A 27,466-nucleotide genomic window follows, 5' to 3' on the forward strand; every position below is an offset into this window, starting at 1 on the left:
TGTTTAAATTTTCTTAAAAAGGTATTTCCACATTATACTTCCAGAAAAATAGTCCTCCCATACAATTTGTTTTACAAATCATCTATAGCAAAGTAGTTCATTGACTTAAGTTCCACTTCATAAAGAATCAGTGACCATTGACACCTTTTATATGTCACTGGCCAGTTAACTTCTGTGAATTTCCTGTTCATATACTTCATATATTCATATTCATATTGGGCTGGTTGACTTTTCTTTGGAGATTTGTAGTAGTTCTCATTGTACAGTGGACTACCAGTCCTTTTTCTGTTACATGTGTTGCAGGATGGATTTGAGAAAAATTATTTAAACCTATATGTGTGATTGAACAATACTATCTACTATGGCACCATATTAGTTCTGTTTTTCTTTAAAAATGTGTCAATTATTTAGGCAGCTTTCATGGAAAATTCAGTGGTAAATTTTTCTTATAATTCTCCCAGTGTCAGTGTTTTATTTTATTTTTGAAATAAATTATGCCTCAGGTTGATAAATGTTTGCCATATGACATGGACAGTGATCCTCTTGACCAATAAGACAAGTATGCTTTCCTCAGCTGGACCACTTTCATTGTACACTGCTTTCCTGATGTTCAGTTTTCAGGAATGTCTTAAGATTGCTTTCATTTGATTTATCAATTTCCATGAAATTTATGTAATTTTTGTATCCTGCTCATTGTTATTATGTCAGTCATAATGTGCCTAGGTTTATATACATATATATTCGTGTGCATTTTGAGAAAATGAAAATTCAATAAGACCATTTATTATATTATCTTAATATACAGTTGAGACCTACATCCATTATTGAAGGCTGAATATCGATGCGAAAGAGATAAGGTGATTATTTTTAAAGGTGATGAGGAAAAAATAATTAAGTCAAAATATCAAAGATTATCCCAAATATCTCAGTTGTTTTTTTTTTTTTTAAATAGGAAGCAGGTAGCAGAGGCTATATTTATAATTCCACAAACATTCCACTGGGAAATGAGTTAAACTGGATGAAGACAAATGTTACATCATGGCTTTAGGTAAGAAGTAATGGTGAAGCTGGATGCACAGTTAAAAAGCAAGAAGAAGAAGTGTTATTGGTCTCACAAATGAAACAAAAAGGTGAATCAACACAATTCTGATTATTGTACAGTTTCTGTAGCAAGATAAAACTATAAAATTCTGCATCAAAATGAAATTAAAATATTCTGGATATCTACAAAATAACATGGATACTAGGAATAAACTTGTTGCTGTGCACAATATGTGAAACATTGTTATATTCAATAATTTTTTGTATAACATTTGAATTAAAATCAAAATGAATAAAATAAAAATATGAATTTCAATATATAGTCATATAGTTTTATTTTTATTTAACATGACACATTTCTACTCTTAAGCATAGAAAATCCCTTAAAAACTAATTTTGATCTAAGGTGCTAAACTGTGACTAGCCATTTTGTCACAGGAGGATGGGAGCCTTAACTCCTTCCTGTTGGAATTAGCTAGAAGAGTTCCAGCTATGGGGCATATTTGCTTCAGGCCTCACATCCAGCTACTCCCTCTTCTTCTTTCCTGTTTTAAGAAACTTTCGGTAACAAAATAGGTAACATTTTGTGATGACAAACGCAGCAGTTGCCACACATGCTAGCAGGAACCCAATCACATCCAGAGAGTGGTACTGGTACCAGGTGAGATCGTGGGCAGCTGGCCGAAGGTGCTTAGCTCCTTTGTGGCGCATGACAAACTCAATCCAGAAGACTGCTCGGTCAAGGGGCTTCATAGGCTGATCACGTTGAATGCTTGATAACCACATCACATTCTTTTTATATCTGAGGAAAAATCAAATAGACATCAGTTTATAGAATGAACTAGAAAAGATAAGTATGTAACAGTTTCATACAGATGGTAAAATTGAATGCTTCATAGAGTGGAAGAAATACAGATTATTTCCCTCAGAGTTGATTAGACATCACAGCTTATGTAATACAATTTATTAAATGCATAGGATTTCAAGCTATGAAAAAAGAGAAAATTGGAAAGAGAAGCATTTGTAATTTAAAGAATGAATGAATTAAATCCCAAAGGCCAGAAGAGAGAAAGGAAATACGTATTTTGAGTGTTCAAAGTTCAAGCTATCCAGGAAGGAGTTGGTAATAGATTCTGGTGGATAGATTTTAAAATACTATTATAATCCAGAAATAGGAGACCTATCCATGATGAGATTCAGGGACATGTCCAGGCAGTGCTGGTCAGGAGTTAATGTTGACATCATATTAGTGGAGTAATATTTAGAAGTGTGGACGTGAAGTGCCTTGGTTTGAATCTTAATTCTGATTGCCTGCTTTTTTCATTGTCAAATGGAATGTTAGGAATAGCATCTTTTCTGATTATCTGGAGGAATAATACATTTATTCTTAGGGGTATTCTTGGGCTTCCCTCATAGCTCAGTTGGTAAAGAGTCTGCCCTGGTTCGATTCCTGGGTCAAGAAGATCCTCTGGAGAAAGGATAGGCTACCCACTCCAGTATTCTACCCACTCCAGTATTCTTGGGCTTCCCATGTGGCTCAGCTGGTAAAGAATCTGCCTGCAAAGTGGGAGACCTGGATTCGATCCCTGGGTTGAGAAGATCCCCTGAATAAGGGAAAGGCTATAGGGAGCCTGGAGTGTGAAATCAAATGGGCCTTAGGAAGCATTACTATGAACAAAGTTAGTGGAGGTAATAGAATTTCAGCTGAACTATTTCAAATCCTAAAAGATGATGCTGTTAAAGTGCTGCACTCAATATGTCAACAGATTTTGGAAACTCAGCAGTGGCCACAGGACAGAAAAAGTCAGTTTTCTTTCCAATTCCAAAGAAGAGCAATGCCAAAGAATGTTCAAGCTACCATACAGGTGTGCTTATTTCATATATTAGCAAGGTTATAACCAAAATCTTTCAAGCTGGACTTCAGCAATGTGAACCAAAACTTCAAGATGTACAATCTGGGTTTAGAAAAGATAGAGGAAACAGAGATCAAATTGCCAACATTTGCTTGATCATGGAGAAAGCAAGTGAATTCCACCAAAACATCTAGTTCTACTTAATTGACTACGCTAAAGCCTTTGACTGTGTGGATCACAAGAAAATATGCAAAATTCTTAAAGAGATGGGAGTACCAGACTACCTTACCTATCTCCTAAGAAACCTGTATGCAGGTCAAGAAGAAATAGTTAGAACCAGACATGGAAAAATGGACTACTTCAAAATTGGGAAAGGAGTATCTCAAGGCTCTATATTGTCACCCTGCTTTCTTAACTTCTATGCTGAGAACATCACGTGAATTAACAGACTAGATGAATCACAAGCTGGAATCAAGATTGTCAGGAGAAACATCAACAACTTCATATATGCAGATGAGGTTACCACTCTAAGGGCAGAAAGAGAAGAGGAACTAAAGAGCCTCTTGATGAGGGTAAAAGAGAATGAAAAATCTGATTTAAAACTCAGCATTCAAGAAACTAAGATCCATCACTTCAAGTCAAATAGAAGGGGAGAAATTGAAAGCAGTGACTTTAAAAAAGCAGATTTTATTTCCTTGGGCTCCAAATTCACTGTGGATGGTGACTGCAACCACAGAATTAAAAGATGTTTGCTCCTTGGAAGAGAAGCTATGACAAACTTAGACAGCATTTTAAAAAGCAGAGATATCACTTTGCCAACAAAGGTCTGTGTAGTCAAAGCTATGGTTTTCCCAGTAGTCATGTACAAATGTGAGAGTTGGACCATAAAGAAGACTGAAGGCCAAAAAAATTTATGTTTTTGAATTGTGGTGCTTGAGGAGACTCTTGAGAGTCCCTTGGACTGCAAGGAGATCAAGCCAGCCAATCTTAAAGGACATCAACCCTGAATATTCACTGGAAGGACTGATGCTGAAGTTGAAGCTTCAATACTTTGATCACCTGATGTGAAGGGCAGACTCATTAAAGACCCTGATGCTGGGAAAGATTGAAGGCCTGTTCTGTAAAAAAGCACAGTGGAAACACTGTATTTTTGAGAAGAGGGCAGGGATTCAGAAATATTTTTGTAATACAATAGGGAAAGACTATACAGAAGTGCAAAGTGCAAGTGTTAGTTGTTCAGTCATGTCTGACTCTGTGTGACCCCACCAACTGTAGCCCACCAGGCTCCTCTGTCCATGGAATTCTCCAGGCAAGAATATTGGAGTGGGCTGCTATTTACTTCTTCAGGGGATCTTCCTGACTCAGGGATTGAACCCAGGTCTCATATAAACCTTGCATTGCAAGCAGATTCTTTATTTTCTGAGCTACCTGGAAAGTCCTAATGTAATGGGAATTTGAGACGAATTATGTCACTGTGATTTACTAAAATTAAACCGTCTTAGAAGAATTTAAAACATTTGTGGATTTTACATGCTGAAAGAAAGTATGCAGATGAGTCCTCATAGCATTCATGGTTCCCTACTTTAGCTTTGTTCTCAATTCTTCCTCTTCATCCTTGTTACCTTTGAGGGATTCTTCACAATCTAATAAGTTCTTTCAAAATTTATCCACCATCCTTGAGCCTTTGACAAACCTTTTCCCTACAACCATGGAAAAAACTTAAGGTGACACAATAGGCTATTGTTGACTGTTTTCAAAACATTGAGCAAGTCTTACTCCTCTGTTTTTATGTGACAACCCCTTCCTGCCTCCCATGTCTTCCCAAGAGAACACCTCTAGAAATAGTATATAGTAATATGTATACACATGTACATATACATATATATATATACTCACGAAGGATTATTAATGACTTCATTCAATGCATTAAGCAAATCTCTTGTTGACATTGTTTCCAAGTCCAAACTGACAGCTGCTCCCTTGGCCTTCATATGAGCGATGTTATCAGGTTGATCAGCAAACAAAGGAATGCCCACCATAGGGATCCCATGGTAGATGGCCTCGTAAATGCCATTGGTTCCACCATGAGTTAAAAAGGCTTTGGTTTTTGGATGACCTAGGATTGAATGAATTTTAGTAAAATTATTAATTGAGTCTTAGAAATAAAATGAGTACTAGAAGGCACTGAAAGAAACAGTGTATTTTAGATAGATGATTATACACAGGAAACTTCATTTAAATTGCTATCGGAACTCTTAGCAAGAATCCACTAATTCTGCTGGAGAGGTTAAGTGAAGGCTTCTTAAAAGAAGAGCTTTGTCACTTGAACTTCATAAATTCAAGATTGGCAGGTAAACAAATTGAAAGAACATTCTGGGTAAAAGAAACCACATCAACATCAATCACATCAAAACAAACAAACAGGGAGGGCATGTCAGAAATATAGTCTATAAAGAAATTCTGAAGACATTTAGTTTGATAGAAAGGGTGTCAAGTGCAAAGGAAGGGTAATACTAGTGGTACTGGAATCCAAGGAAGGAAAATCTGTATTTTATCATAAAATGTGTAATTTTTCAAGAAAAATATTGTGATAAAAATTAAGTTATTTGTTTAATAGGAACAGACTCACAGATTTAGAGAATGAATTCATTCTTATCAGGGATGGGGTGGGGAGGGCCAGACGGGGTTTTGGATTGACAGGTACACACTTCTATATTTAAAATAGGTAACCAAAAAGACTCTACTATAAAACAAGATTATATATAAGAGAACTACTGGTAATAAAAGATGAACTGTTATGTTTTCAGTTCAATTCAGTCCCTCAATTGTGTCCAACTCTGTGACCCCATGAATCACAGCACGCCAGACCTCCCTGTCCATCACCAACTCCCGGAGTTCACTCAAACTCGTCCATCGAGTTGGTGATGTCATCCAGCCATCTTATCCTCTGTCGTTCCCTTCTCCTCCTGCCCCCAATCCCTCCCAACATCAGAGTCTTTTCCAATGAGTCAACTCTTCGCATGAGGTGACCAAGGTATTGGAGTTTCAGCTTCAGCATCAGTCCTTCCAACGAACACCCAGGACTGATCTCCTTTAGGATGGACTGGTTGGATCTCCTTGCAGTCCAAGGGATGCTCAAGAGTCTTCTCCAACACCACAGTTCAAAAGCATCAATTCTTTGGGGCTCAGCTTTCTTCACAGTCCAACTCTCATATCCATACATGACCACTGGAAAAACCATAGCCTTGACTAGACGGACTGTTGTTGACAAAGTAATATCTCTGCTTTTCGATGTGTTATCTAGGTTGGTCATAACTTTCCTTCCAAGGAGTAAGCATCTTTTAATTTCATGGCTGCAATCACCATCTGCAGTGCTTTCGGAGCCCAAAAAAATAGTCTGACACTGTTTCCACTGTTTCCCCATCTATTTCCCATGAAGTGATGGGACCAGATGCCATGATCTCATTTTCTGCATGTTGAGCTTTAAGACAACTTTTTCACTCTCCTCTTTCACTTTCATCAAGAGGCTTTTTAGTCCTTCTTCACTTTCTGCCATAAGGGTGGTGTCATCTGCATATCTGAGGTTATTGATATTTCTCCCAGCAATCTTGTTTCCAGCTTGTGCTTCTTCCAGCCCAGCATTTCTCATGATGTACTCTGCATATAAGTTAAATAAGCAGGGTGACAATATACAGCCTTGACGTATGCCTTTTCCTATTTGGAACCAGTCTGTTGTTCCATGTCCAGTTCTAACTGTTGCTTCCTGACCTGCATATAGGTTTCTCAAGAGGCAGGTCAGTTGGTCTGGTATTCCCATCTCTTTCAGAATTTTCCACAGTTTATTGTGATCCACACAGTCAAAGGCTTTGGTATAGTCAATAAAGAAGAAATAGATGTTTTTTTATGGAACTCTCTTGCTTTTTCCATGATCCAGCGGATGTTGGCAATTTGATCTCTTGTTCCTCTGCCTTTTCTAAAACCAGCTTGAACATCAGGAAGTTCACGGTTCACGTATTGCTGAAGCCTGGCTTGGAGAATTTTAAGCATTACTTTACTAGCATGTGAGATGGTAGGTGTTGTGAGAGGGCTTCAGAGGGCAGACACACTGAAACCATAATCACAGAAAACTAGCCAATCTGATCACACAGACAACAGCCTTGTCTAACTCAATGAAATTAAGCCATTCTGTGTGGGGCCACCCAAGACGGGAGGGTCATGGTGGAGAGGTCTGACAGAATGTGGTCCACTGGAAAAGGGAATGGCAAACCACTTCAGTATTCTTGCCTTGGGAACCCCATGAATGGTATGAAAAGGCAAAATGATAGGATACTGAAAGGGGAACTCCCCAGGTCGGTAGGTGCCCAATATGCTACTGGAGATCAGTAGAGAAATAACTCCAGAAAGAATGAAGGGATGGAGCCAAAGCAAAAACAATACCCAGTTGTGGATGTGACTGGTGATAGAAGCAAGGTCTGATGCTATAAAGAGCAATATTGCAGAGGAACCTGGAATGTCAGGTCCATGAATCAAGGCAAATTGGAAGTGGTTAAACAGGAGATGGCAAGAGTGAACGTCGACATTCTAGGAATCAGCGAACTAAAATGGACTGGAATGGGTGAATTTAACTCAGATGACCATTATATCTACTACTGTGGGCAAGAATCCCTTAGAAGAAATGGAGTAGCCATCATGGTCAACAAAAGAGTCCAAAATGCAGTACTTTGATGCAATCTCAAAAATGACAGAATGGTCTCTGTTCATTTCCAAGGCAAACCATTCAATATCACAGTAATCCAAGTCTATGCCCCAACCAGTAACACTGAAGAAGCTGAAGTTGAACGGTTCTATGAAGACCTACAAGACCTTTTAGAACTAACACCCCAAAAGGTGTCCTTTTCATTATAGGGGACTGGAATGTAAAAGTAGCAAGTCAAGAAACACCTGGAGTAACAGGCAAATTTGGCTTTGGAGTACAGAATGAAGCAGGGCAAAGGCTAATAGATTTCTGCCAAGAGAATGCACTGGTCATAGCACACACCCTCTTCCAACAACACAAGAGAAGACTCTACACATGGACATCACCAGATGGTCAACATCGAAATCAGATTGATTATATTCTTTGCAGCCAAAGATGGAGAAGCTCTATACAGTCAGGAAAAACAAGAGTGGGAGCTGACTGTGGCTCAGATCATGAACTCCTTATTGCCAAATTCAGACTTAAATTGAAGAAAGTAGGGAAAACCACTAGACCATTCAGGTATGACCTAAATCAAATCCCTTGTGATTATGCAGTGGAAGTGAGAAATAGATTTAAGGGACTAGATCTGATAGAGTGCCTGATGAACTATGGATGAAGGTTTGTGACATTGTACAGGAGACAGGGATCAAGACCATCCCCATGGAAAAGTAAGCAAAATAGCAAAATGGCTGTCTGAGGTGGCCTTACAAATAGCTGTGAAAAGAAGAGAAGTGAAAAGCAAAGGAGAAAAGGAAAGATATAAGCATCTGAATGTAAGTTCCAAAGAATAGCCAGGAGAGATAAGAAAGCCATCCTCAGCGATCAATGCAAAGAAATGAGGAAAACAACAGAATGGGAAAGACTAGGGATCTCTTCAAGAAAATTAGAGATACCAAGGGAGCATTTAATACAAAGATGGGCTCAATAAAGGTCAGAAATGGTATGGACCTAACAGAAGCAGAAGATATTAAGAAGAGATGGCAAGAATACACAGAAGAACTGTACAAAAAAGAGCTTCATGACCCAGATAATCACAATGGTGTGATCACTGACCTAGAACCAGACATCCTGGAATGTGAAGTCAAGTGGGCCTTAAAAAGCATCACTACGAAGAAAGCTAGTGGAGGTGATGGAATTCCAGTTGAGCTATTTCAAATCCTGAAAGATGATGTTGTGAAAGTGCTGCACTCAATATGCCAGCAAATTTGGAAAAGTCAGCAGTGGCCACAGGACTGGAAAAGGTCAGTTTTCATTCCAATCCCAAAGAAAGGCAATGGCAAAGAATATTATGTTTTAGTAACATTTAAAATATCCTAATAGAGCAGACAAGTGTAAAGAAAGAGTTCAGAGACAGAACAACAGTCCACAAAGTTATTTACAAGTTCACTGTCAGAAGCAATTACAGTTAAAATAAAGGTTTTTCATTTGGGCCCTAAAAAATGTATTGTGTATAATGACATGAGAATTTTTTCATTTTCTTTTTTTTTTTTTTTCACCTAAGGCTGGAAATAACAATGAGGAAGTAACTTTTTCTTTTTGAGTTTTTCAATAATAAATACTCAATAAATTTGTTTTGTGTTGAAGTACTATCGGTCTGCTCCTCTGTTATTCTTGTTTTCAATACTTGTTCTATCAAGTCTCACCAAGAAGGTCATTCTGGGGGATCCAGTCATACAGCCGAGTATTGGGTCCTAAGGTGTCTGGTTTTTTGCCACTGTATCTCCATAACACCTGTTAGAGTAAAGTAAATACCTTATTCCATAACTTAAATTTCACAGTTTTAGCATTAGAATTTTGTACAGGTTTAAAGATATCTAGATAAATGTCTTGTGTATGACAATAAGGAAATAAGGATCAGAGATTTTAAGTAAAAACTACTAATGCATTGGCCTGAACAGGAACACACACATTTTACATACTTAATTGTTATGTTAAATAAGTATGGCTGGCAATCAGATTTCACACATGATGCCACAGACAAATAAGATTTTCCTTGACAAATTTAACTAAGAAATTTTTAGGTGGTCTTGATTCTATGGTGAAAATATTAGTGGCAAATTACTAATAATCTACATGTTTATTTTGAGATAAGTTGGAACTATCATAATAGTTTATTTTTCTTGCAGGATATATTTGTAATCAGATCTTTTACATTATTTAAGAGACCCATTAAATAGTTGACACTTTTAAATTACTATATGTACCTTTTGTGGAATCTGGGCAAGGGCTGATGCAATTGTATTGGCTCTTTCTTCTGTCATGTTAGTGATCATTGACCCCAAAGTAAACACCACGATACCATTTTCTCCAGAGCTCTGGACAAACTCTTCTATTTCCTATAAAAAATAATTAGCTCCATCACAAAAGAGCAACAACATAGCAAACATTACTTAAAGGATGCCTACAAACAGCTAAAGAGAGAAATCTAATTTTTCAAAGAATTATAAGAGTAGTGGCTTTATAAAAAGTGTAGTAAAATACACGTAAGATAAATTTGCCATCTTAATCACTCCTAAATGATTCAGTCAAGTCAAGTCAAGTGTTAGTCAAGTGTTAATCACTCAGTCATGTCTGACTGTGACCCCATGGGCTGTATCCCACCAGGTTCCTCTGTCCATGGAATTCTCCAGGCAAGAATATTGAAGTGGGTTGCCATTTCATTCTCCAGGGGGATCTTCCTGACCCAGGGATTGAACCCAGGTCTCCTTCATTGCAGGCAGATTCTTTATCAGATGAGCTACCAGGGAATCCCTTATGGTTCAGTAGTGTTAAGTATATTCATGTTGTGCAACCAGTCTCCAGAAGTCTTCATCTTGAAAGACTGGAAATCTGATCCCACTAAGAAACGCCATTTTCCTCTTTCTCCAGCCTCTGGCAAACTTCAGTCCTCTCTATGTTTCTACAAATTTGTTTAGTCTAGATACCTCATATAAGTTGAATTATTTAGTATTTGACTTTTTGGACTGTCTTATTTCATTTAAAGTTCACCCATGGTGTGCCATGTGTCATATTTCCTTTTAGTGGCTGAATAATGTTTTATTGTTTGTGAATACCACATTTTGTTTATGGATTTATCTGCTGATGGACACGAGTTGCTTCAGTCCTTTGGCTCTAGTGGATAGTGCTTTCATGCGCATGGTGTGCAAATATCTCATTGGGATCCTCATTTCAATTCTTTTTGGATATATGCCCAGAAGAGGAATTGCTGGATCATTCGGTCATTTATTTTTTGAGGAAACTCCGTAATGTTTTAAGTAACTGGTTTTTTTTTTTTTTCACCAGACCTAATTTTCGAGGTCCTTTGGAAGGAGATGTGTCATATGAGGTCAGTTATTTCTATTGTGTGTATTTGTGCACTTGTGTGTATGTACAAGTGAGAAATGAGATAGAGCCAGTACACAGTAGTGATGAGGTGTGCTTAGTCACTTCAGTTGTGTCTGACTCTGCAATTCTATGGACTGTAGCCCACCAGGCTCCTCTGTCCATGGGGATTCCCCAGGCCAGAATACTGGAGTGGTTTGCCATACCCTCCTCCAAAGGATATTCCCAACCCAGGGATTGAACTCAGGTCTCCAGCATTGCAGGTGGATTTTTTACCATCTTAGCCACCAGTGATGAGGAGATACTGTTAAACAATTGCTGTTTAGACTAAGACTACTGTTAGACTCAAACTCTTCATCTATAATGTTGTTAATTACCAACATAAATTCTTGGAAGAAAGATACATTCCAGGATTTTTCTCACTCTTATTTTTTATTATAGTTCTACTAAATTGTCTTTTTCCAGGCAGAATTATTTTAGCATAGTCATTCATATTTCATTTCCATGGCTATTAGCACTGAAAAAAAATTATGATTAGATTTATTTTATGTCTGTCATTCTATACCTCTATAATCCTTGTTCCTTATCTTAAACTTTGTCACAATTTTCCTGACTCTCTCTATATATTACTTATCAGTGACAGTGAGGAGTCTGGTATTGTAGTTTGAAGTTTCTGTGAAACAGTCTGATGAGGACTATTTATAATCCAACAGTTTCATACTATGAGATCTTTTATAACCCAGATGTGTACTTGTGTACTCACATATTTGAATAACCTTATCGCTGGTTTTGTCTACATATGACATCCTTTGCCATGAACTCATTTTGTGTAATTGATGTCATAGTAGGATGTGCTATGTGCAACAGCTTTGAGGGACCATCATCATCATCACCTTACTGAGTTTCCCAGTGAGCACCTTTCCCACAGTGCGAGAAGTGCCTCAGGGCTTTCTGCAGCAGAGATGTGGTCACTTTTTGAGTAGTCCACATCAAACTAAACACAGCTCCTGGAGAAGCTGTATTTACTTAGAATTGTTTCCTAATTATTTTGTCACTTTTTCCTTCATACTTTTCCAAGTAAAAAATCATTACTCTGTACACTAAAATAATTCCACATCATTCGGTGCACTTTATTATAAAAAAAAAAAATGTAGAGGCAAAATTTTCCAGGATATTTGGTCAAAATCATATATTCATTTTTTAAATTTCTCTTTTCTGTTTCAAACTCATTATTCTTTTCTTTCTGGAAAACAATGACCCAACTCTTTCACCATAAAATATTTATTGTCTGAGTATAACTATTGTCATTAAACTTCTTTTAAAAAGTATTTTTTACAAAAAGAATAAGATTTTTTTCAAACTTTAACCTTGCTGACTATATTGTGTAGTACATTCTTTGAAAGTATAATGTCATCCTGATATCAGTTTCAATATTAAGTTTACTGAACTTTCCTATGATTTAACATGGTCCATTCAGGTATTGTGTGTATTTCCAGGGACCTGTATTCAGGTCCTGTTACCTGTATTCATTGTTTTGTCTCATTCTCTTACTACCCAAAGCTGCTTATCTTTTCCATGGAAAATGGATCCCTATCATATTATTGGAGAAGTTCCTTTATTTAATGATCAATTACTGCTATGGACTGTTTATTCTCACTTTTTGACATCTTTATGAAAATAATATGACTTCATGGTGAAAAAGTATTAAAAATACAAAAAAATTATAAAAATAAAGATGTACTCACTTTCACTGTCAAGAAATAGTTTAAAATTCATATGCTCTCTTTAAAGACAAAAAAGATTTTTTACATTTTACATAAAACATATTAATGTGTATAATATATTGATTTGATGCATTTATATATTGTAATAGAATCATCATTTTCATGATATTTTGTGCCTCTATCATGCTGCATAATTATCATTTCTATGATTGGAATAATTAATTAAGATGTAGTCTCTTAGCAAATTTGATAATTATAATCTAATATTGTTGTCTATATTCACTGTTCTCTATCTTAGATCTTCAGGATTTATTTTTCTATGAGAGGCAAGTTTGCACTCTTGAAAGACATCTCTCCTATTCTCCTACCCCACAGATCCTGGAACCATTGTATTAATATTACTCTCTGTTTTTAAAAGTTTGAATTTTTTTAAATTTAAATTTATTTATTTTTAATTAGAGGCAAATTACTTTACAATATTGTATTGGTTTTGCCATACATCAACATGAATCTGCTACGGGTGTACACGTGTTCCCAATCCTGAACCCCCCTCCCACCTGCCTCCCCATACCATCCTTCTGGGTCATCCCAGTGCACCAGCCCCAAGCATCAAGATTCCACATATAAGGGATATCATATAGTATTTGGATCTCTCTGTCTTTTCAAAAAATAAACAAAAATACCAAACTTTAGCTAGACTAACAAAAGAAAGAAAAAAACTCATATAAATAAAATTAGAAATGAAAGTGGAGACATTGCAGCTGTTATTACAACTACATAGGCTCTTAAGAAATTATTGTGTAGAATTATATACCAACAAATTACATTACCAAGAAGAATGAATAAATTTCTAGAAACACATAGTCTATCAAGACTGAATTAGGAAGAACTAGAAAATCTTGACAGCCATAATAGCTAAAGATATTCACTTAGTTTCAAGACCCTCCCAAAGGAGGACCTCAATAGCTTCACTGACAAATTAGATGAAATATTAAAAAAAAAATTAATGCCAGTTCTTCAAAAACTCTTCCAAAAAATTAAAGAGAAGGAACACTTCTGAAACTCATTCTACAAGACCAGTATTACCTTTATACCAAATCAATAAGGATATGAATATAGATGTAAAAATTCTCATCCAAATATCTGCAAGTCAAATTCAAGAACACATCGAAAGGATTACATACGGTGACCAGATGAGATTTATTCCTGGGATGCAAAGGATGGCTCAATGTACCCAAATCAATTAATGTAATATATTCCATTAATAAAATGAAATTTAAAATAATTTGTCCATGCTAATTGATATAGAATAATATTTGACAAGATGCAACATTCTTTCCTGATAAAAACCCTCAACACTGTGACTATGGATGGAAGATATTTCAACATAAGTCATATATAACAAACTCAAAGTTAGCATCATGTTTAATAGTGAAAATTTGAAAGCTTTTCCTCTAATATCAGGAACAAGACAAGGATGCCCACTCTCACACTCATTACATATATTATAGTATTAGAAGTCCTGGCTAGAGTAACTAGGCAAGACAAAGAAATAAGACATCCAAGTCAGGAAGGAAGAATTAAAACCATTTCTTTTGCAAATAATATATATATATATATATATATATATATATATATATATATATATATACACATACATATATTTTAATACAGAAAATCCCAGAGATTCAGCCAAAAATCTGAACTAATTGTCAACTTCAGTAAAGTTGTGGGATAGAAAATTAGCATAAGGAAATTAGGTGTATTAGAGTTCACATTATAAGGACTTCCCTGGAGGTCCAGTGATTAAGAATCCATCCACCAATGCAATGTACATGGATTTGATCCCTCATCTGGGAACTAAGACCCCATATGCCACAAGGCCTTTAAGTTCATGCACCAAAATGACTGAGCCTTCAAGCACAATGTACTTAAATACCACTGAATATTATATGCTTTTAGCAATTTTGTTAAATGTGATGTTTGAAACATATTTTAATTTGCATTTCCATGATTAACAGTGAGGTTGAAAAAATGTCAGTTGGATTTCTAATAATAATAATGAAACGTCTGAAAAAAACCTATCCCATTCACAATTGGATCAAAAACTAGAAAATAACTAGAAATAAGTTTAACCAATGAGGTGAAAGATCTGTATAGTGATAACTATAAGACTTTGTAGAAAGAAATAGAATAAAGCACAAATAAATTGAAATTTATCTTGTGTTCATGATCTCAAGAGGTAATATTTTAAAAATATTGACACTACCCAAAGCCAAAGGCATCATACCTCACAATTTCAAATAGTACAAAACTATGATTTTTAAAATAATATGGCACAGGGATAAAAAAGACAAATAGATCAGTGGAACAGAATACAGGTTCCAGAATTAAAACCCTGCATTTATAGGGAAAGCCTTGACAAAATTCAACATTCATTTATGATAAAAACACTCCAAAAAGCAGGCATAGAAGGAACATGCCTCAACATAATGAAAACCATATATTATAAACACACAGCAAACATTATCCTCAATGGTTAAAAATTTAAAGCATTTCCCCTAAAATAAGGAACAAGACAAGGGTGCCCAGTCTCACCACTACTATTCAACATAGTTTTGGAAGTCCTAGCCATAGCAATCAGAGAAGAAAAAGAAATGAATCCAGATTGAAAAAGAAGTAAAACTCTCACTGTTTACAGATGACATGATCCTCTACATAGAAAACCCTAAAGACTCCACCAGAAGATTACTAGAGCTAATTAATGAATATAGTAAAGTTGCAGGATATAAAATTAATATGCAGAAATCCCTTGCATTCCTATACACTAACAATGAGAGAACAGAAAGAAAATTAAGGAAACAATTCCATTCACCATTGCAATGAAAAGAATAAAATACTTAGGAATAAATCTATCTAAAGAAACAAAAGACCTATATATAGGAGACTAAAAAACACTGGTGAAAGAAGTCAAAGATGACAAAAATAGATGGAGAAATATACCATGTTCATGGATCAGAAGAATCAATATAGTGAAAATTAGTATACTATCTCAAAGCAGTTTATAGATTTAATGCAGTCCCTTTAAAGCTACTAAGAGTATTTTTCACAGAAATAGAACAAATAATTTCATAATTTGTATGCCCCAAATAGCCAAAGCAATCTTGAGAAAGAAGAATGGAACTGGAGGAATCAACCTGCCTGATTTCAAACTATACTACAAAGCTACAGTCATCAAGACAGTATGGTACTGGCACAAAGACAGAAATATAGACCAATGGAACAAAATAGAAAGCCCAGAGATAAATCCACATACCTATGGACACCATATCTTTGATAAAGGAAGCAAGAATATACAATGGAGAAAAGACAATCTCTTTAACAAGTGGTGCTCAGAAACGGGTCAACCACTTGTAAAAGAATGAAACTAGAACATTTTCTAACACCATACACAAAAATAAATTCAAAATGGATTAAAGATCTAAACATAAGACTCGAAACTATAAAACTCCTAGAGGAAAACTTAGGCAAAACACTCTCTGACATAAATCACAGCAGGATCCTCTATGACCCATGTCCCAGAGTAATGGAAATAAAAGCAAAAATAAACAAATGGGACCTAATTAAACTTAAAAGCTTTTGCACAACAAAGGAAACTATAAGCAAGGTGAAAAGACAGCCTTCAGAATGGGAGAAAATTATAGCAAATAAAGCAACTGACAAAGAATTAACCTCAAAAATATACAAGTAGCTCCTACAGCTCAATTCCAGAAAAGGAAATGACCCAATCAATAAATGGGACAAAGAACTAAAGAGACATTTCTCCAAAGAAGACATACAGTTGGCTAACAAACACATGAAAAAATGCTCAACATTACTCATTATCAGAGAAATGCAAATCAAAACCACAGTGAGGTACCATCTCATGCTGGTCAGAATGGCTGCTATCAGAAAGTTTACAAACAATAAATGCTGGAGAGGGTGTGGAGAAAAGGGAACCCTCTTACTGTTGGTGGGAATGCATATTAGTACAGCTACTATAGAGAACAGTGTGGAGAGTCTTTAAAAAACTGGAAATAGAACTGCCATATGACCCAGCAATCCCACTGCTGGGCATACACACCAAAGAAACGAGAATTGAAAGAGACACATGTACCCCAATGTTCATCGCAGCACTGTTTACTATAGCTAGGACATGGAAGCAACCTAGATGTCCATCAGCAGGTGAATGGATAAGAAAGCTGTGGTACATATACACAATGGAATATTATTCAGCTATTGAAAAGAATGCATTTGAATCAGTTCTAATGAGGTGGATGAAACTGGAGCCTATTATACAGAGTGAAGTAAGTCAGAAAGAAAAACACCAGTACAGTATATTATCACATATATATGGAATTTAGAAAGATGGTAACTATGTGCGAGACAGCAAAAGAGACACAGATGACACAGCAAAAGAGAACAGACTTTTAGACTTTGTGGGAGAAGGTGAGGGTGGGATGATTTGAGAGAATAGCATTGATTCATGTATATTACCATATGTGAGATAGACCACCAGTCCAAGTTTGATGCATGAAACAGGGCACTCAAAGCTGTGCACTGGGACAACCCTGAGGGATGGGATGGGGAGGTAGGTAGAAGGGGGATTCAGAATGGGGGACACATGTACATCCATGGCTGATTCATGTCAATGTATGGCAAAACCCACTACAATATTGTAAAGTAATTAGTCTCCAATTACAATAAATAAATAAATTAATTAATTAAAAAACCCCTGCATTTATAGTCAACTAATATTCAACAGAGGAGGTAAGAGCATTCAATGAGGAAACTGGATAAATACATGTGAAAAAGTGAAATGAGACCCCTTTATTACACCTGTCACAAAAATCAACTCCAAATGAATCAGACTTAAAATAAGGCCAAACACTATAACACTCCTAAAAGTAAACATAGGGAGAAAGCTCCTTGACATTGGTTTTGAAAATATTTTCTTTGGATATGACACCAAAATCATGACAAAAGAAAAAATCAACAAGTAGAACTACATGAAACTTCTAAGCTTCTCCACCGTAAAAGAAACAACCGACCAGATAAAAATATACATAGAGAATGGAAGAAAATTTTTACAAACCACATATTGAAGGGCTAATATCATATATATATATATATATATATTTATACATAATATGTATAAATATATATTATATACATGTGCTGTGCTTAGTTGCTTAGTTGTGTTTGATTCTTTGCGACCCCATGGACTGTAGCTGGCCATGCTCCTCTGTCCATGGAGATTTTCCAGGCAAGAATACTGTAGTGGGTTGCCATGTCCTCCTGCATGGGATCTTACCCACCCAGGGATTGAACCCTGGTCTCCCACATTATAGGCAGACTCTTTACCATCTGAGCCACCAGGGAAGCCCATATTATATAAACTTCTAGCAGGTGTGAGGTGATAGCTCATTGTAGTTTTGATTTGAATTTCCTTGATAATTAGTGATGTTGAGCATCTTTTCACATACTTAATGGCCATTTAGATGTCTTCTTTGGAAAACTATTTTCTTTTTTTCTCCATTATTTAAATTTTTCTTTTATGTTGTATGATTTACATATATATATATAGATATATACACATACATATAGATATATATAGATTTTCCTGACCCAGGGATCGAACCAGGATCTCCTGCATTGCAAGTAAATTCTTTACCATCTGAGCCATCAGGGAAACCATATATATACCTATGAGTTACATTTATATGTAACTCACCCAAACACAACAAGAAAAATTTAGTTAAATAATGGGGAAACAAATAAAATAGACAATTTTCCAAAGAAGACATCTAAATGGCCATTAGGTATATGAAAAGATGCTCAACATCACTAATTATCAAGGAAATTCAAATCAAAACTACAATGAACTATCACCTCATACCTGTTAGAAGTTTACCACCACGAGGAGAAAACCGTTGGTGAGAACGTGGAAAAAAGTGAATGCTTGTACATTGTCAGTATAAATGTAAATTTATTAAGACACCATGGAAAACAAAATGAAAGGTTGTAAAAAAAAATTAAAAATAGGTCTACTATATGATCTGGACTGGATGCAAAAGTAGGAAGTCAAGAAACACCTGGAGTAACAGGCAAATTTGGCCTTGGAATATGGAATGCAGCAGGGCAAATGCTAATAGAGTTTTGCCAAGAGAAAACACTGGTCATAGCAAACACCCTCTTCCAATAACACAAAAGAAGACTCTACACATGGACATCACCAGATGGTCAACACCAAAATCAGATTGATTATATTCTTTGCAGCCAAAGACGGAGAAGCTCTATACAGTCAGGAAAACAAGACTGGGAGCTGACTGTGGCTCAGATCATGAACTCCTTATTACCAAATTCAGACTTAAATTGAAGAAAGTAGGGAAAACCACTAGACCATTCAGGTATGACCTAAATCAAATCCCTTGTGATTATGCAGTGGAAGTGAGAAATAGATTTAAGGGACTAGATCTGATAGATAGAGTGCTTGATGAACAAAGGACGGAGGTTCGTGACATTGTAGGAGACAGGGATCAAGACCATCCCCATGGAAAAGAAATGCAAAAAAGCAAAATGCCTGTCTGGGGAGGCCTTACAAATAGCTGTGAAAAGAAGAGAAGTGAAAAGCAAAGTAGAAAAGGAAAGATATAAGCATCTGAATGCAGAGTTCCAAAGAATAGCAAGAAGAGATAAGAAAGCCTTCCTTAGTGATCAATGCAAAGAAATTAGTGATCAGTGCAAAGAAATAGAGGAAAACAACAGAATGAGAAAGACTAGAGATCTCTTCAAGAAAATTAAAGATACCAAGGGAACATTTCATGCAAAGATGGGCTTGATAAAGGACAGAAATGGTATGGACCTAACAGAAGCAGAAGATATCAAGAAGAGGTGGCAAGAATACACAGAAGAACCGTACAAAAAAGATCTTCACGACCAAGATAATCACGATGGTATGATCACTCACGTAGAGCCAGACATCCTGGAATGTGAGGTCAAGTGGGCCTCAGAAAGCATCACTACAAACAAAGTTAGTGGAGGTGATGGAATTCCAGTTGAGCTATTTCAAATCCTGAAAGATGATGCTGTGAAAGTGCTGCACTCAATATGCCATCAAATTTTGAAAAGTCAGCAGTGGCCACAGGACTGGAAAAGGTCAGTTTTTATTTCAATCCCAAAGAAAGGCAATGTGAAAGAATGCTCAAACTACCACACAATTGCACTCATCTCACACGCTAGTAAAGTCATGCTCAAAATTCTCCAAGCCAGGCTTGAGCAATACATGAACCATGAACTTCCAAATGTTCCAGCTGGTTTTAGAAAAGGCAGAGAAACCAGAGATCAAATTGCCAACATCCGCTGGATCATTGAAAAAGCAAGAAAGTTCCAGAAAAACATCTATTTCTGTTTTATTGACTATGCGAAAGACTTTGACTGTGTGGATCACAATAAACTGGAAAATTCTGAAAGAGATGGGAATACCAGACCACCTGACGTGCCTCTTGAGAAACCTGTATGCAGGTCAGGAAGCAACAGTTAGAACTGGACATGGAACAAGAGACTGGTTCCAAATAGGAATAGGAGTACGTCAAGGCTGTGCATTGTCACCCTGCTTATTTAACTTAAATGCAGAGTACATCATGAGAAATGCTGGACTGGAAGAAGCACAAGCTGGAATCAAGATTGCTGGGACAAATATCAATAACCTCAGCTATGCAGATGACACCACCCTTATGGCAGAAAGTGAAGAGGAACTCAAAAGCCTCTTGATGAAAATGAAAGAGGAGAGTGAAAAAGATGGCTTAAAGCTCAACATTCAGAAAACGAAGATCATGGCATCCGGTCCCATCACTTCATGGGAAGTATATGGGGAAACAGGGGAAACAGTGTCAGACTTTATTTTTGGGGGCTTCAAAATCACTGCAGATGGTCACTACAGCCATGAAGTTAACAGACACTTACTCCTTGGAAGAAAAGTTATGACCAACCTAGACAGCATATTGTAAAGCAGAGACATTACTTTGCCAACAAAGGTCCGTCTAGTCAAGGCTATGGTTTTTCCAGTAGTCATGTATGGATATGAGAGTTGGACTGTGAAGAAAGCTGAATGCTGAAGAATTGATGCTTCTGAACTATGGTGTTGGAGAAGACTCTTGAAGGTCCCTTAGACTGCAAGGAGATCCAACCAGTCCATTCTGAAGGAGATAAGCCCTGGGATTTCTTTGGAAGGAATGATGCTAAAGCTGAAACTCCAGTACTTTGGCCACCTCATGCGAAGAGTTGACTCATTGGAAAAGACTCTGATGCTGGGAGGGATTGGGAGTAGGAGGAATAGGGGACGACAGAGGATGAGATGGCTGGATGGCATCACCTACTCGATGGACCTGAGTCTGGGTGAACTCCGGGAGTTGGTGATGGACAGGGATGCCTGGCGTGCTGTGATTCATGGGGTCGCAAAGAGTCAGACATGACTGAGTGACTGAACTGATCTGATATGATCTGGTAATTCCAATTTTTGGTGCATATTCTGAAAAGATGAAAACAGGATATCAAAGAGATATATATGCTCCCATGTTTGTGAAAGTCAGCTCAGTCATGTCTGATTGTTTGCCATCCCCTGGACTGTACAGTTCATGGAATTTTCCAGGTCAGAAAACTAGAATGGGTATCAATTCCCTTCTCCAGGAGATTTTCCCAACCCAGGAATTGATCCGAGGTCTTCTGTATTGCAGGCGGATTCTTTAGCAGCTGAGCTACCAGGGAAGCCCAAGTTTATCATACCATTATTCACAGTAGCCAAGGGAAAGAAGCAAGTATCTGTCAACGAATGAATACACATAAAAGATGTATATTCAAAATACACATAAAAGATGTGTATTCAAAATACACATAAAAGATGTGTATTCAAAATACACATATACACACACAGAATGAAATGTTTTTCATCCATGAGAAAGAAGGAAATCCTGCCATTTTTGACAACATGGATGGGCTTTTAGAGCTTTATGCTAAAACTTGTGTTTTCATTCGAATTTTATTCCATTCCTATAATTAAATACACATTGTGACATATATTTTGAAAGTTGCAATTTTAACTTATATTTTTATCCTACAAGAAAACCGTGATCTTATCATATCTATACTTTCCAACTAAACCTCATACTATAGCTGATTTAGTGTAATTCAGTATTGTTTGATAAAATGATTGATATGGTATGATGTGTATACTATAATTTATTTAATTATTGCTTAATTTTGGATATTTAAATTACATCTAGTGTTGCATTTTATGAATTACTGCCCAAAATATTGTTCTGTACATCTTTATTTTTCTCTGTATGGTCTCATGGATGTATACTATGAAATAAAAAGCTGTATGCATTTAAAAAATTCTTGATGCATTTTTCCAAATGTTTTAATTCTTTAAACAAGAAAGAAGGAACATACGTATAACCTACGGCTGATTCACGTTGATGTTTGGCAGAAACCAACACAATTCTGTAAAGCAATTATCCTTCAATTAAAAATTAAATAAATTTAAAATGAAAAGATCATACATCAAGTCAAGTGGGCTTTATAAAAAAGAATTACAGACATTTTCTGAAAATCTAATAATGAATGGAAAAGTTAGGAGTTTGATGGAATAGTTTCTTTATATAATGAAATCTTCACAATCATTGACTTGAATTTAAATCTTGTTTTCAACCTAATAACAACAGCTACTATTAGTTAGTTATTATTATCCTATTCTTCTCTTTTTCTTTTTTCTTATTCCCCTCCTCCTTCCCTCCCCTCCTACTAACACTATCACTACTATACTCTGTCATTATCTATATATTATATATCTATATATTATATATCACTATATAACAGTATCACTGCTACTACTATAACACTAACACTATTCCTGAAATTTCAATGGGAAAATCTTTAAAAAAAATTAGGATTAGATAGCACAGAACTTCACTAATCTCATCTCAGTCTTTGAATACTATGAAAGTTGCAAATTATTGGCAATTCACAGAGAGACTGAGTTTTATTTTCAAAAATAATATCAATTTAATTTTTTCACCAGCAAGGGGAAGACAAAAGGAACTCTTAAGAGATCACAAAGTAGTTAGCTACAGATTGCTTTCTTCCTATTTATGTCTTAAGTCAAGTTAAACGAGATCATATAAATTTAAAACAGATTAGATTCTTGCTTACCTTCATAAGGAATTCTTTGTAATTTTAAAGTATGGGAAGTTTCCAGATTCAAGAGATGCAAATTATTTGCTCTTTAGGGTCTGTGCAGAATTTATGGTTCTTCTACATGCAGTTTATATTTTTCCAGTGCTCATTCTCTTAGACAGCTATGATGTTGAAATGCACATTCCTAAAGGGATCTTTACTGAGCTTTTCTTTAGCGTAGGTGTAGACACAAAATAGTTGTCCTAATAAACTTAGTGATCTTTTTTAATCTGTAAATTGTAAAACCCTGGGACTGCAAATGAAGATTGGTTTAAATGTTGATGTTAAAGCTAGGAAGTGCTGAATTTAACTGTAAAAACTGTTAAGTCATACATTTATATTGTTGAAGAATGGTCTCTATTAGCTAGAGCGCTGGTGAAGAGCTGCAATCCTTTGAAAAGAATTTTAGCATTTCATCTTAGTTATCTGATAGCCAAACCTTAAAAAAATTCTTAACATTAAAAACTTTTAAATTAAATGTTTTAAATTATATTTTAACTTAAATTTTCTTAAATGCATTATTATTTAATTACTTTTATTTTTTAATTAAAAAACTTTACTTTTAAACAACTCCTTGGGATATATACTTTCTAGGACTTTCCTAGATTATATTGATATAGTCTTGATGTATTGGAAAACCAGTTTCCATTAGTTTAGAGATTAGATCCAAGTGGCTGGTACACACTGGGTTATTGACAGTATGGAATAGCAACAAAATGAAATTGATTACAGTAGTTAATATTTCTTTTGACTCACTGAATAAGTGCCAGAGGCATTTGTTTTATACTAACAAATATTTTCCCCCACAACAATATGAAGTTGATTCTATTATTATAAGAGTTAGTGTGGTCATATCTCTATGAATATCATAGTCTAGTTTTGCATTATTGTTGCCTGTAATTCACAACAAACTGCTAAATGGTGTCCCTTTCCACTCTTGCCCCTTTATAAGGCAACTCAGTGACTAAATCCTGTGTGTGATTTTTTTTGGTAATGTGATCATCTCTCTCCTTCTCTTTACTCTTTTAGTTTTCTTCCTAATGCTCCTACTAGATGCTTCAGTTCAGTTCAGCAACTCAGTCATGACCGACTCTTTGTGACCCCATGGACTGCAGCACGCCAGGCCTCCCTGTCCATCAGCAACTCCCGGAGTCCACTCAAATCCATGTCCATTGAGTCGGTGATGCCATCCAACCATCTCATCCTCTGCCGTCTGCTTCTCCTCCTGCCCTCAATCTTTCCCAGCAGCAGGGTCTTTTCCAATGAGTCAGCTCTCCGCATCAGGTGGCCAAAGTATTGGAGTTTCAGCTTCAACATCAGTCCTTCCAAAGAATATTCAGGACTGATTTCCTTCAGGATGGACTGGTTGGATCTCCCTGCTGTCCAAGGGACTCTCAAGAGTCTTCTCCAACACCATAGTTCAAAAGCATCAATTCTTCAGCACTCAGCTTTCTTTATAGTCCAACTCTCACATCCATACATGACCACTGGAAAAACCATAGCCTTGACTAGACAGACCTTTGTTGGCAAAGTAATGTCTCTGCTTTTCAATATGCTGTCTAGGTTGGTCATAACTTTTCTTCCAAGAAGTAAGCATCTTTTAATTTCATGGCTTCAGTCACCATCTGCAGTGATTTTGGAGCTCCCCCAAAATAAAGTCAGGCACTGTTTCCACTGTTTTCCCATCTATTTGCCATGAAGTGATGGGACCAGATGCCATGATCTTCATTTTCTGAATGTTGAACTTTAAGCCAACTTTTTCACTCTCCTCTTTGACTTTCATCAAGAGGCTCTTTAGTTCTTCACTTTCTGCCATAAGGGTGGTGTCATCTGCATATCTGAGGTTATTGATACTTGTCCCAGCAATCTTGATTCCAGCTTGTGCTTCATCCAGCCCAGCATTTCTCATGATGTACTCTGCATATAAGTTAAATAAGCAGGGTGACAATATAGAGCTTTGATGTACTCCTTTTCCTATCTGGAACCAGTCTGTTGTTTCTTGGTTAGTTCAGTTCAGTTCAGTCATTCAGTCGTGTCCGACTCTTTGCGACCCCATGAATTGCCTCTAACTCACCTCTCTGACATTATCATCTGTCTCTTTACTCAGTCTCTTCACATTTAAACTAAATTTGGACTTCTTTGGTACTGTTATTACCATACTATCAGCTTTCCTTTTGAGTCTTCCTCCACACCTGCCCTATGCCTTCTACTTATTCCCGAACATCCTTCAGATCTCAATGTTAATATCAGTGCTTCAGAGACACTTTCTATAATTCATGATGGCTGTTTCCTTATTATTGTCATCTTCCCTTATTATAACAATTTTCACACAATTTTTATTACTTATTGGTATTCTATGTTTCCAGTAGAGTGGCAGGTGGCAGAAACTATCTACACCATTTCTCTGCATATTAACACTTGCTTCTAGAATATGTTAGTCATTTTAAAAATTATTCTTTTTATTTTATAATTCTTCTAAATATCATTCTTTACTATGTGCTGAATAATGAAGGTCATATTTTTACTGCCATATTCTCAAATTCTCCCACTGTCCCACTTTATTCTGTATTGATACTGAAATTTAGATACTTGTGTTGCTATAGAAATAAATATATGAGTTTCTAATTGGCAAGTCACATTATCTAGCATCCCACATCTCTCTTATTGTAACTGAACATTATAAATAAAGAATGTAGGATTATTCTTATAAAAAATGCAATGTAAACAAAATAAAATAAACAGGAATAGGTAACCTTAGGCAGGGGTTTGGCAGGTTTGCAGTGAAGGCCTCCAACAAATTCAAAATTTGGTAGTAATGGGTGAGGAAATTGAAAATCCCAGTAGGTTCGAATGAGCCACATTTCAGCTTTTCCCATTGTCTCTGATAATGTAGTCTGTCTTCCTACAATGAAAAGCAAAAACAACAAGAGTTAGATGAAATGATAATATTGTCATGTGAATACATTAGCTAATTTTTTGAAAGGAGCTTGGAATGATATAGTCAAAGATATTTGAAAGTGTCTGTATTCTGGTAAAGCAAATAAACATGTATGTGTATAGTACATGACTTCCCTGGTGGCTCAGTGGTAAAGAATCCATCTGTCAATGGAATAGTCACGGGTTCAACCCCTGGGTTGGGAAAATACCCTGGAGAACGAAATGGCAACCCACTCAAGTATTCTTGCTTGGGGAATCCCATGGATGGAGGAGCCTGGCATGCTGCAGTCCATGGGGTTGCAAACAGTTGGACCCAACTTAATGACTAAACAACAACAGTGGCATATAATATCATATTGTATCATTTCATATCATGTCACACTATATAATACAGCATAACATAATACAGAAGCTGAGGTATACAAATAGAAAACAAATTCTAAATGCTACCTAGATACTTGTGCTAGAGATATTTGTGTATTTCACTCCATCTGTCTTCTTTTATTGAGACATTTTGTGAGGTTTCTAGTGACTTTTTTACATTAAAAAAGGAAGTTCAGTCATATGGATATATAACTGCTTGGAAAGTATCTAAGTGCTTCAAATTTGTGGTTTATGACTTCCTGGAGTGTCTGGACAAGTAATGGGCAACAGGTTTATACCTTATTCTATAGTTTAATATTTTTATATATTTACTAGATAATTTTATATTTTCATTTTGTAGTTTCACTTATGAGACAAAGTTTTGTGACTTTATACAAATTCATTTTCCAAGGCACTAGGAAAGTTAGGACTTCACACTACCAATTAAAAACATGACTTACCTAGTACTTCACTGTAAAATTGATTCCATTTCTTCTCATTAAATGTCTGGAACCAAAAGTCAAAATAAAGTACATATATCATATTTTTTACCCTCTCCATGAATGTCATTTGATCACTTAATTCTGACATAATAACAGGTACATAGGATGGTGGAAATGAAAGGCCCCCACTATATTTTTCAATTGAAAAACCAGGAGAGAAACGGAGGCTGTACACTAAAGGTACTTTAAGTATCTCAGCTAGCAGTTCACCACAGGGTCCAATGGCATCTGCAAGAAGGACATCAAACCTTGATTCCTGTAGTTTTGTTATAAGTTTCTTGTTTGAAACAACTTCTTTACACATCTTCATGGACACATCAGAATATTTCCAAAATAAACTTTGCACTGCTGAAAAATATGACAAAAATGAATCTTTTTCCATATATGTCCACTTCTCAAGCAAATCCTTGAAGATATACTCAAAATCACCTTTAGTTAAAGATACAGGGAAATTCTCAAATTTGATACCAAACTCTTTTCTGGTATTAATCAAAATGGAAGCTGAAGATGTCATAACAGTCACCTCATGACCCCTTGAGACCAGTTCATCGAGAATTGTCTTTATATTTATCCAATGACTATATTCCACTGGCCACACCAGCACCTTTCCGCAATTTCCAGAGTTGAAGTAGCAAGTCAGCTGTAGCAGCATTAGAAATGAGAGCTGTTTCATAGACATCATATTCATACACAGAACTTTTCAAAAATGACTGC

The 27,466-nt window shown here is 36.1% G+C and overlaps 1 protein-coding gene across 1 annotated transcript; it reads right to left on the reverse strand.

Annotated features, from left to right (window-relative positions):
- Window positions 1-767: 767 nt before the first annotated feature.
- On the reverse strand, window positions 768-27,466 carry LOC615303 (UDP-glucuronosyltransferase 2B4). The gene is made up of 6 exons (XM_002688321.7): window positions 26,711-27,466; window positions 25,703-25,851; window positions 9,837-9,968; window positions 9,276-9,363; window positions 4,791-5,010; window positions 768-1,843 (listed from the first exon to the last, which is right to left on the reverse strand). The coding sequence occupies exons 1-6, from the start codon at window positions 27,438-27,440 to the stop codon at window positions 1,567-1,569; spliced, it is 1,596 nt and encodes a 531-aa protein (XP_002688367.1). The 5' UTR covers window positions 27,441-27,466; the 3' UTR covers window positions 768-1,566.

Source organism: Bos taurus, chromosome 6 (genome assembly GCF_002263795.3).
Source record: "Bos taurus isolate L1 Dominette 01449 registration number 42190680 breed Hereford chromosome 6, ARS-UCD2.0, whole genome shotgun sequence".
NCBI lineage: Eukaryota > Metazoa > Chordata > Mammalia > Artiodactyla > Bovidae > Bos > Bos taurus.